Source organism: Vipera berus (genome assembly GCF_964194415.1).
Source record: "Vipera berus genome assembly, chromosome: 1".
Taxonomy (NCBI): domain Eukaryota; kingdom Metazoa; phylum Chordata; class Lepidosauria; order Squamata; family Viperidae; genus Vipera; species Vipera berus.
Window position 1 is genome coordinate 94,534,301 of NC_138202.1, and position 13,028 is coordinate 94,547,328.

Consider the following 13,028-nt stretch of genomic DNA (forward strand, 5'->3'; position numbering starts at 1 on the left):
GAACTTGACTGATCATTTATTTTCATTATTTATTTTTTTGTATTGTATTGTAATTCCAGGAGGTGAACATACATAATACTCTTTCCTCCTATTTTCCCCACAATAACAACCCTGTTAGGTAGATTTGGTTGAGAGAGAATAACTAGCTCAAAATCACTCAGCTGGCTTTTATGGCTAAGGAGCACTTGAACTTACAGTTTCCCACTTTCTAGCCCACCTGGTGCCTTAACCACTAGACCAAACTTCCTCTCTGGAAATACCAAAGCTGTAAGAAAGCCAAAAATTGAAAAACAAAGCCCCAAACAGGCAATGGCATGCTACTTGCATATTGTTACTAAGAAAATTTACAGGCACTTTCGTGACTTCACCAGGAATCAAGTTTAACTCAAAAGGGCCTTTACCTTCATAATGGACAATAATTTTTATTTATTTTTACAATTTATTTTATGGACAAGTAATCAGCAATTAATAATTCAATTATTCAGTTGGATGATCGAGTTTTATTATGTTTTTATTAATGGCACCTTCCTGGTCTGATGCTGGATTTGGAGATTTGGTTATTTTGGAAGGTGGACAGGTTGGAGGAACCAGAAGAATTTAGAAGATGATGCTCTTGGCCATACCAGCTGTATTCATTTATGGTTGTGGCATTTATTGTGCAGACCTATGCTGGCCATGCTTAGGGCCTGGAGGCAAGAGGAGCAGGCTGGAAGATGCGACAAGGATGAGTCCCACCCCTTGGTCTTGGAAGCTGGTAGGGTTGAAAGAGAGGTCTTGAAGGACAGACTATGGGCATGGCACTAACTATGCCTGGGGCTTAGAGAACAAAAGAGCATGCTGGAGGATGAGCTGGAGAACTGGCACTGATTGCACTGGTTGAACCATGTTATGCTTGTAGTATTTGTCATGCCTGTGGGCCTGGCACTGGCCAGAGAAGGGGGCAGATTGCATTTACAATCTGGTCCCTCTTGCTGCATCTGCAATCCTGTTTGCTGCTAGTATATCCTTTGGACAGTGTGAGCTTGTTGATTGCTGCCAGGAATTCTCAAGAGCTGCATTCTGGCAATTTTTTTTTTTACCTGGAAAGCTTATTGGGACTGTAGAACTTTGGAGATGCCTGCAGTGGTTGGTGTTTGTGTGTGTTTGTGTGTGTGTGTGTGTGTGTGTGTGTGTGTGTGTGTGTGTGTGTGTGTGTAGAGTAGACTATTGTAGAACCCCCTTAATGAAATCCATTTATTTATTTATTTTCCTCTGCTAATTCCAGAGAGGAACAAGATAACCACATTGGCTCAATTCCATCTGCCAGTTAGGCGCTTCATTGTAGAATGCACATTTTCTCACTCTGTACTGATTCCTTCATCTCAGTAAAAGCCATAGGGAAAGATTCTCAGAGAACATTTGACTGATGTCTTTTATCAATTTTTTTGTTCCAGCTCCTTGATTTCAGCCCCTGTACCGAGTCAGCAGATCTTCAGAGGTTCTAACTTTCAGCGGCTGCTTCTAAATGCCAGGTCAGTCTGTAATAAGGCCTCCCTCATCTGTGATTTAATTATTGATGAGCAGTATGACCAGGAATATAATATTATGAAGACCTGGCAGGACCTGGAAGGGGAGGTGCCCTTTTGGAGATATTTCCAGCTGTCTTTTGCATTTGGAATCAGCCAAGATGCCAGGCAGGTCAAGGAGTTGAGGGATTTCAATCTGCGTTCATTGAGAGTAAGATCTGAGGCAGCTCAGGAATCCATAAGTACCATGACACTAGTCACACACTGGATCTGGTATTCCTGATGGAGCAGTGGCTATCTGACCTGAAATTGGGGGAGCTTTTGGTGTCCCCCATCAGGGGGGCTGCCTCCTTACAGGCAGATTGGAATGAAGATTAGTTGCCTCCAATAACTGATAGTTGTTAATGGTTTTCAGAGGGAGCTATGGATTGTTCCTGCTGGTTTGCTGTATGGTCCATCTGAACCCTTGGTTGTTGTTGGAATAAGAGGGCAGTTGAGGCTTTGGATTGGATCACACCTATACAACCTGTCAGACCTCCCAAATAAGCCAAACAAGAAACATGACAAGATGAACCCAATTCTACTTTATTGTAAAGCTACATTAACAAACAGAATCTTCCAAGTCTGAAGGCACAATCCTCATGCCTCCCATCTTAACTGTTTGATCCATTAGGATGGGTCCTTCCTAAGCTTCTATCTCTGACTGCTAAATGACTGATGGCTCCATATATCTTTTGTCTGATTGTTTCCTAAGCAGCATCTCTTCCCTTCTTTCAATAAGGGCACTTACACATCCCACTATACAACCTCTCCCATCTCACGGAAAGCAACAGTCCTTGAGTTTCACAGGGGAGTTAAGGCAGTTGAAACAAAAGAGAAGAAAGATCTGGAGCATCACTGGTGCTCTATGTTGGATGAACTCAACCAAACATGGGTTAGAGCCATTATTAAGGCCTATCTTATCGTGATAATTGCCGTGAAGTGTCAGCACTTATCCCCTTTATTGCATCTGCAGATAGTCATCCTGTGGTTCTATAGGTGCCCTCTGAGATAGAAGGGGCTTGGAGAATGCCCTGAGGGGACATGTGGAAGAATTTGTTCAGCATCTGTCATCCAGTACCTAACTTTCTCTTATTGGAGAATGTGGTTGAGCGGGTGGTTGCTTAGTAACTTCAGTAGACCTTGGATGAAACACATTATCTTCTGGACTGACTGAGAATTGGGAGAGAATAGGACAGTGTTGTGCTGGCTTACCTCCTTTCTTTGGAGTCAATTCAGTTAGTGGTGATGAAGGAATAGATTGAGTCGCTTTGGGTTTGGGGGCCTGCCATTTCTAGGACTATATCATCTTTGATGTTGGACAGGGTCACATTGTCCTGTTTGCCCCAAATAGATCCCATGCACAACCTTGATGTTATCCTAGACTCATGACTGCTGCCCTAGGAAAAGGTGGCAGTCATGGCTAGGGAAGTCTTCTTCTTATTCAATGTCTTATTGTACATCAGTTGTGTCCTGTCCTAGATCAAGGGGTTCTACTCACAGTTATTCCTACCCTAAACACCTCCCATTGGACTACTGTAATGAACTCGACATGAGCAGCCTTTGAAAAATATCTAAAAGCTTCAGCTGATGGAGAATGCAGCAATGCATGCAGTTATGTTTATTTGTAGAGGAACATACATTATACCTCTGGTCTCAAGCTGCATTGGTTAGCATTTTGCTTCTAGGTCCAGTTCAAAGTGCTATTTCCTTACCAGGTTTTGAAAAAAATAATAATGGATTATATAAATATGATCATGTGAGAAAAGCTAACATTTTCAAAGAATAATATTTTTTGAACTATATACGTGGTAAATGGAATTTGACAATAGGACAACCTAAATGGATTCTTCCTACCCTTACTATGGTTAAAAGACTGAAATTGCAGCATTGGAAAGGTCAAACTCCATTTATTCAATAGATTGACAACCAGGCTACGTTTGACACTTACAAGCAGACTGACTTATAGATGTAGATTGTGTACAGACAAGCATAATGAAATATGGGATACATTTATACAAATACAGTAGGCTAAAAATAATAATCTAAATACATAAAAATAACAAAAAATTCAGAAATAATAGTTATATAAATATATTGGCAATATATACATACTTGAATAATATTTTATTAGATAAGTATATATAGAATTGCAATTGTTTATTGTTATAATGTCATACCATACTGTCTTTTTTTTCTTTATTGTATGTTTTTTCACTTTTTTGTTAAAGCACCTTTTAGGTGTTCTTTCTTTTCTTTGACAATTGTATTTCTATCATCTACATCTATCACACATCTGTGTGTGTGTGTTGGTTTTGATCTTCAAAGCCATACATACCATAGCACTAAGTTATCTGAGGAACTGTTTCTTGCTGGTTACATCTGCCTGTTCCAGAGAGAGTCTGTGGGTCCCATTAGCTAGGAAGCTTTACTTGGTGAGACCTAAGCAACAGGTTTTTTTTTCTGCTGCAGCCCCCAATTTATGAAACATTCTTCTCCCTGAAGTAGGGCTGTCCACATCCTTTTTAACTTTCTGGAAGTTAAATATTAATATTTGTTATATATTACCAAATGCAGTTTGTTGGCCATATCTTATGTATGCGTAAAGACCAGTATCCAAAAATTGTATTATGTTGGATACCTCCCGGAAGAAAAAGGAAAAAAGGCCAGACTCAGAAAACTTGGTGCCAAAGACTTAAGGAAGATTCTATATTTATTAATATCTCTTGGGACAAAGTCGAAGGTGCTGCAAATGATCGAAATCACTGGAAGTCACTTCCTGCTCAATGAGCTTTGCACACGGTCTAACGATGATGATATCATTTTTAGCTTTGTTGTACACCATCTAGACTCACTTGCCTATGAGATGGGAGCCATGTAAACATGACAAAATGAATAACTAAATAATATCCTTGTACTAGAAGCAGTATCGGGCCCAAAACATAGAGAATATGCTTAGAAGATTTCTGAATATAGTTATTCTTTTCAAGAGGATAAGCAATTTACAATTGCCCATGTTTAAGCCATCTGCTTATAACTAGATTTATTTGCACACTGCACTAAAACTTCACGTAAACATGTTTTGACTTAGCAGTCAAAAGAGCTACTGCAGATTTGTAAACTATTCTTTAAATCTGTGTTGTACAAACCCAGCCAAATACAGTTTGTTGTATTGAAGTTTTAGGCAAAACTTAAACCAAAGCTAAATAAAGTGTAAGGTAAAATTAGAATTGTTAGCAAAATTTATTATTTGTTTTCATTTATTTATTTAATAAAAATAACAGAGAGGAACAATAACAAAAAAGGAAAAGAGGAAAAAAGATAGTTACAAGAAAAAATGTATATACATAAGACCTTCTCACCTTGATATACATTATTTTTACATAACACTTAAAAGATCCATATTTCATTATGTCTACTCACGGTTAGCAAAGTTAAAAACTATTCACAGTTTAGGACAATCAAATGATGTTTTGCAAGAAATTACAATGGAAATAATTATACTCAATAAAATATTTGTGTTCTTTGGTCTATTTGTTTATATACTGTATATATATATTTCTTTGCCTAGGAATTGAAGGTTCTTTAAATCAAGTCAAAATATTATAGAAATCTTAATTTAAAAATTGCAATAATATTTTGAGGATTATCTGCTGTATTTATATGGCTTTTTATTTATGGTTAATCAAAATATTTCAAATTTATATTTTCATCATAACAGTAACACTGAAAATACCTTTTTATCTAAAACCAAATGAAGGACCTATAAAGAAATTTCAGAAACACATATCATATAGTAACCAAAAAAGAATGGCTTATGTTTCAAGGAAAAATATTTTGATGACAAAAAATCCCAGCCAACTAAAAAAAAACTGTTTCTCAAACATCTCTATCAACAAAAATAAACAGACTTTTAAATTAGCAAAGATTACTGTATCAGAGATTTTCCTCTTAGAAAAATTGCTTATGCACAACTCTAGATGGCAACATTGCACTTGCTGTGTTCCTAAGAAAAAATATTACAGCCAGCCCTCACATATCCTCTTTATGAACATTTTATGTGCCACAGATCTATAGCTTCTTATTATAAGTGTAATGAAGCAGACGTTATTGAAGCATTTTATTGATTGCTCAGATCACAAGTTTACTGTCACACTGAATTGGCACCTTAGATGCTGAAGCAAACTGCTGACACCTTTTTTAAAAAGTGACAACTACATCTATTTCATGACCAGAAATCCATTTTCATCTCTATCAAGACAAGAATGCAATTTTCACTTCATTTAACTGATGTTAGGCTTGCTCAAGGCATGACACTTTGGAAAAGACCCAAGTTTAAGGTTTTTAAAATACTTCTAATAACTAGAATACAGCTTGGTTGCATGGAAATATTCAGGTATTATTCACATCTACAAACAACACAAGATCTTAAAAACATTTATGGGACCTAAGAAGAAAATGAAAAATTAGAAAAATAAGTTTCTAAATAAATTTAGAGAAATATAATTTAACATTTTAATAAGAGCTTATGATGTTACACCATAGGGTATAACGTCTATTCATAAAATCTATTTTTAAATGCTTCTGTAATAGCAGATTTCTTGTAGTCTATGTAGAGTCAAGTAATATATTAACTGTCCTCACATACTTAAACTGTTTGCAGAAAAATCTAAATACTACTTACATTCAATATCATGTTTATTTGAATTTGATTTTTTTTCCTTTAGGTTTTAAAGCATTGCTTGAAATGAAATGATTTAAAAACTATAAACAGTTTCAAAGCTATTTCATTATAATCTCTTTTCTTCCCAGTTTTAGCTTCTGCAATTATATTCAAGCAACAATTTACTAGAACTCTAAAATAGTATAAAGTGATGTGAATATACTGTATAGGCAGCATTCAAGAAATTTTAATATAAGATTTCAGGAGAAAGTAGTTATTATGAAAAATAATTCTAGAATGAAGAAATATTTATAATATTAGAGAACACAGTTATAATTTAATGCTATATACTGACACACTTGTTATAATATTTTTATGTAAAGCTCATAGAAAGGATAGGTTACCTGGTAATCATATCATAGACACACTTTAAAATAAAGGAAGTTATGAAGACTGTTCTGTATGCCTATCCAATATTATCAAAATCTAATATCTAAATACAGTATTTGCAAATAATAGCATGATTAAATGTCAATTAATGTAAAAATTGACTCTAGAGAAATAATTTATATGCAAATTAAAATTGTAATATGATTCCTGTGAAGCTTGTGAGACCACAGATAATGCAGCAATCAAAATATTTTTCAATTAAGAAAGTTTGGGGTTATTAGATTCATTTTTTAAAAATATAGCATAATACATTAATTCACACAAATTAGTATATTTCTGTTTTCCTTACCAAATATTTTTTTAAAAAAAAATCATGTCCAACGATAACCAAGTAATATAAAATAGGAGGGATATAAATTTTAATATAACTCTGAAAATAAATGAAGAAAACTCTATCTCCCAAAATAAATACCAGTTTAGATCTGATGAAATGAAGGTATTTTTCTCACAGATTCAAGGGATACAAAATGGCAACAATAATATCTTTTACTGCATTCATCTTTGTGTCTCCATGCCCACTGACTATCTCCTTGAACTTAGTAACAGACATAACTAATTCACTATGTTATTCTAAAGAACCGCAAATGATTACAAACCAGTAATATCATTTAAAAAGGTATTTCAATCTTCTCTGTGGCCTCTGTTTAGCTATGCTGGAGTTCTGAATGACAGCTTCCCTGCTTGAAGTACAGGGAACACACAGCCTTCCTCATTCACTGACAGTACCGTGGCCTTTTCACACGTTCCTTCCACAGCAGTGTTTGTCCCCAAACACTGGGCTCCGCACAATGGCATTCCTGTTCAACACCCCCACCAACAGCACAGCTACATATCAAGAATGCTAATGAGATAGGACAAGCCCTTCACTGGAAGTGTTAACTGCTTTCATGTTTATGCTTTTTCCACACTTACTAATGGAGTTCAATATTCCTGCCATAGTGCTGGATAATTTTATTGTGTAGGAATCTGCTTCTGCAGAAAATACATTTAACAATATTTTGTTAAAGGTGCTAGCTGCGTTGTAAAGCCTGTAGTCAAAAACAATACTGGTTATCTTATCTCTAATATAAATCAGATGCACAAATTAAAAAAAAGAAACAGCTTCAGGTATCTCCCCATTTTAGCAATTCAAGAAAACACATGTTATTCTCAGACATCTTGACAGTCTTAAAGTTCATTTCCTCCAAATCAAGTACCTCAGTCAGGTTCTTACAAAACATTCTTACGTCATGCAGTTACTAAAATATAAATTATGTATAGAATGACCGCGTTTAAAACAAGGGAAGGAGGATAACTGTCTTCTAGTGACCTCAGAGAATCAAACATAACCTTCCCAACAAGCATTCCCAACCAATTTTCTTCTTTCAATTAATCCACTGTATTTCAGTAAAAAGCACTCAAGATTCTGTGTCCTTCCTGAGTTGTTTCAGAACTGAATGTTTTGATTTCATTCAGTTCTCTACACTAAAAGGGTAAGATTCAAGAAGCTGCAAACCTACTTATTACTGTTGGCAGATAGACCTTTAGGGAAAATAATATATATTGTGTTGTGTTTGTATTTTGAACATGTTAATACAGATTGACTAAGCTATTAGAAGAAACATTTTAATGTGACCATCAGTTGCTATCATATTATGTTATTTTGAATATTTTATCTGCAATCAAAAACCCTATCAAAAAATAAGCACAGCTAACAGAAGGTACGCTTTAATATTTTAATACTGCTGGCTTTTTAATTAAGATGGACGCAGTTACAGTATAACATAACATAAAATAGGAACAGGTGCAGGTAAGTAAAACCCTCAGCTGAGAAACAAGCAAATCTTGCTGTTATAACATCATAGCAGCTGTATCTCATACAACATCCCCCTGAAACAATTTGCTTATTAAAGTTTTGTGATTTCACATGTTAGTTTAGTAAGGATGAGAGAAATGTACCACATATGTGCTGATGAGATGCTTCTGACATATGCCAACATGGCCTCATTCCTATTCAGGAGGAGTGACTGATTTGAACATTCACAACATCTTCTGGCAAGAACACAGTAGTGATGGGAATAATAGGACAGCCCATGAGCTGCAGGATGTGATGTGTTTGTGCCATGTTTGGATTCTTACATTCACAAGCAAAATATGGGCTATTGATATATGGCAGATCATATCTGCACACTACACTTTTTAATATTAATGCACGCTGACAGTGGTTTGTATTCTAACCACACTTGCAACAGCACAAACCCCACCCTATGGGAACCAAAAAAATGCTGATTTCTTTTACATATCTGTGAGAAGATCCCATGATTTTCAGAATTATAAACTTTGGAGGGGAGAGGTTAAGTGCAAGTATATCAGAAAACAGTTAATGTTTTGCCGGGTCAGAGTTAATCTGTTGGTTATTTTTTAACTATAAAAAAGGAGGAAAAGAAAAAGCAGGAGGAGGAGTTATATTTCAAAATATGATTAATAAGCATAAGTACAAGCAGGCCAAATTTCTACCATTTTAGTTTTAAAGATGGAAATATGTCACTACAAAGGACTTTTATGTTTGAAAGCCACTTTAGAAGTGGGAGACTATGAATTCTAGCCCTACTTTAGCCCTACTTTGCGTTTGGAGGGGGGAGGATTATGTATGCGATCTTTGTTTATTAAGACCAAAATAGGATATAAATCTAATAACAAATGTACTCATTTACTACTATAAACTTAAACCTATGAGATATGACTAAAGGAAAAATAGCAATGCATAGTCCTTTGATCCTATGCTCCTTTTTCTAAATTCAAGATGGTGAAGATTTTTAAAAAATATTTTCCATTCTCCTATATAAATATTATCCCACTCTTAAAATGCTTTCTATATATCAATATGGAAATTCTTTGATGTAAGCAAAGAAATAATATACACGAAAACTGCAATTATGCTATGGAATTGTGTTTGCATATATTTATTATAAACACTGAAAATAATAGCAAATACCATTTGTTCACTATTAACTTTACTCACAATTAATAATAGTGGTTAAACTTTGAATTGCATTAGAGACATGTCTCATTTTAGGAAAAACAGTCTGTACTGGAGCAACCTTATACCCTTCTTCATGTTTGCATCAAAAACTTTTGAACTGGTTTTAAAAAAGGCTTTAAAGATAAGGAACCATTTTTGTTCTATTTTGTTTTAATTCACACTGTTAAGAAGCCCACATTTGTGAAACCAAATCTTTATGATATACTTATGCATTCCCTGTCTCTGATTACCGTTTAGATCACTATTAGTTCAGCAACAAAATTATTTATCCCAAAGTAAATGCTTATTTCTCTTTATGGATCTGAACAGCAGGAGGTGCTGTATAAAAAACATATAGCTTGTTTTGCCTGTCCTCCTTCCTCAGCCATCCCTTATCAAGAGCGTGCTTAAATCATGTTTAGTGTATGGCCTGAAATCTACTATAAATTTCATTTAAAGTTGCAATGTTTATTTCTGACCAATTTCCCTGCCTTGCATTTTCAAATTAGATGGGTATACAAACACACACACACACACACACATACACACATGGACACACATGTTCCATGGTAAGGTTAGCAGTACCAAAAAGGCATGCATGCTCCATTTCAATTCAGCTTCATTACACAGAAAGACATTGAAATATATGCCTAACTAAGAAAGGCAATTTTTGGTTATGTTTACATGCATATTTTTTTTTAAAAAAATTGCATATTTCAGGTCTAGCTAACATTAATTGGGCAATCATAGAAAAATATAAATTATGAAAAAGTGCACATACTCATAAGTTATCTTAAGCAGAACAAGTAGAAATTATTTCCTCAGCAGTTTGTCTGCTAGTGCACAGTGTTGTGCAGCACTCAACATTAGCTGTATAATTCCTCACACAGAAAGACATACACCTTTAATATAAAGTTCAACTACTTATAAAATACACAATATATTCCACAGCATGTCACATTTCCTTATTAAAAAGTGTGACAGCTTTCTACAAGTAACATAATTAATAATGGAAAAGAAAAAAAATAAGACTGGGATAACTCACCTGTTCACAGTAGTTTTTTGCAGATTTTAATCGCTGGTACAAGGCCAATAATACTCCTTGGATATATATCTTGGCTCCGGTGGGACTAAAACCTTCTCCTTTGGAAACCCAAAGCGGTCCCCATAAAGGTGTGATGGAATTTTGCAGACATTTATCAAGCATAGGAACTGCACAGAGAAAAGGAAATGGAGGGAGATATATTTTTTTTTGATCCAACAAAAACACATAATCTGAATGGTGTCTCCCAGACCACAATTGTTAACATGTATTATTTTTATCTGCTTGGGGATGTCTTACAAAATAGATCCTGCATTTCTGGAGGCCACTATGAAGGATATATTTATATTGAGACATTTCCCCCCACAAGTATGTAAGACTCATAAGCCTTGTGCGCACACCTGAATAGTTTTGAAGTGTGTCTAACTAGCTGCACAGAGTGTCATGGTGTGCACTGATTGCCTTATCTTCTCATTTATCACAGATGAGTTGGAACCAACCTTGCTGAAATCTACTTACTGGCATTGTCCTGATAAAATTGCTAAATCCATGTTGTTTCAATGTACTGTTTTCTGTCAAGGAGTGTATACCTTTACAGTTTGAAAATGTTGCATGACCGATCATTATTAAAATACAATAAATGGAAGGATTGTCATTAAGGCCTATTTTTTTTTTTAAAAAATGCTGATTTTCTGACAAAAAAAGAATAAAATCTATTTAGTATCATTCTGGGATTAAGGGTTAAGTGAAGAAGAAAATGAGACCATGTAAATAATATTGATGCTGAGTAAGGTAACCTATTTTTCATTTTTTGTTATTCCTTCCCACCAGAAGTCAAATACATATGTGTTTTTTTCTAAATTATATGGAAAGATTTTTGTAAGCAGCTGCAATATTTATTTTATTAAGACTACATTATATAAAGTAGAAAAAGTCACATGTTTGATGACAGAATTCGTTCTTTTTTACTTTGCATGTTGAGAATAAATGCTAATGGGAAATACCTTATCAGTAAAAAAAAACTGGAACAAATCTTATTAATTTTAAAGATACAGGCTCATCTACCATTCTGATCATTTTCAGTATTCTGTTATATTACCAATGTTTTACAGTGCATTTCCTTTTCCTCCAGTTCCATTTACTTCAGAATCCTTGCACTGAATTCTGATAGGCTATGAACAAATTAAGTTTAGGAAATGGAAAATGACAGCTTGCCTATCACTGGACGTGGGCAAAGGAAGAGAATAGGAGAACAATGCAAAGAGTTTCTGGAGGGAAAACAAGTAGTGAATGTATGTGTGCAGGGGAAGAGGTTGTGTATTTAGTTAGCAGTAGAAGGAGTATTTAAATTCTAAAGACAGGGACGCAGTGGCTCAGTGGGTTAGGATGCTGAGCTTGTCGATCAGAAGGTCGGCGGTTTGGCGGGTCGAATCCTGAGTGCCGCGTAACAGAGTGAGCGCCTGTTACTCATCCCAGCTTCTGCCAACCTAGCAGTTCGAAACTACGTAAAAATGCAAGTAGAAAAGTAGGGACCACTACGGTGGGAAGGTAACAGCGTTCCCAGATGTCCTCAGACAAGCACTGGCTCTTCGGCTTTGAAATGGAGATGAGCACCGGCCCCTAGAGTTGGAAATGACTAGCACGCATGTGCAGGGGAACCTTTACCTTAGTAGGAGTATTTAAATTCTAAAGACAGAAGTGCAGAGTGGAAAGGATAGGCAATTGTGATAAATGAACAAAGCTCTGCATGTGTTCAAGTTTACATTTTTCACTGATTTTAATAAGTGGGAAAAATGAAAGGACAATATTGTTCAGTGATAGAGAGAACCACTCTGCATATGCTTATTTCACCCTACTTATTTTTTCTAAAAAAAAAAAGAATTCTCAGCCTTGCATTGATGAACTGATCTTGAGCTAACTACTTTTCATGGTAAATATCTTCTAAAAGACATATACACTGTTATTTATTTTCAAAATCTTTTTTCCTTTTACTTCTGATTGTGAGAAGCAACCCATACCATTCTTTTTCAGTCATGTTCCTTGAAGATGAGAAATACCTTACACAGGTGTGTGATACTGGAGAACAGTGGTATGGAGACTCTGCAAGACCATTTCCGCAGTTACTACAAGCCCAAAATCATATCCTGGATCCCACTCACATTCTTTCTGTGCATCAAGCCACAATATTGTGAGTGAGCAGGATTGACATGCATTACAGCAGAATGCAAAGCTTCAAAATAATAAGTTTCCACCAGGGAATGCAAACAAAAAGTGTGCAACAAGTAAAAACAAAACAAAGATTTAAAACAACTTTTAAAAATATACTGT

At 35.3% G+C, this 13,028-nt stretch overlaps 1 protein-coding gene across 1 annotated transcript in view; it reads right to left on the reverse strand.

Moving 5' to 3' along the window:
• Positions 1–13,028, reverse strand: part of DCDC1 (doublecortin domain containing 1) — a gene marked incomplete at both ends in the record, with an annotated part of 278,965 nt that overhangs the window by 229,167 nt on the left and 36,770 nt on the right. The window contains one exon of the mRNA XM_081329080.1: positions 10,704–10,870. Coding sequence (XP_081185206.1) covers positions 10,704–10,870 — 167 coding nt within the window. The remainder of the gene's footprint in view (positions 1–10,703; positions 10,871–13,028) is intronic.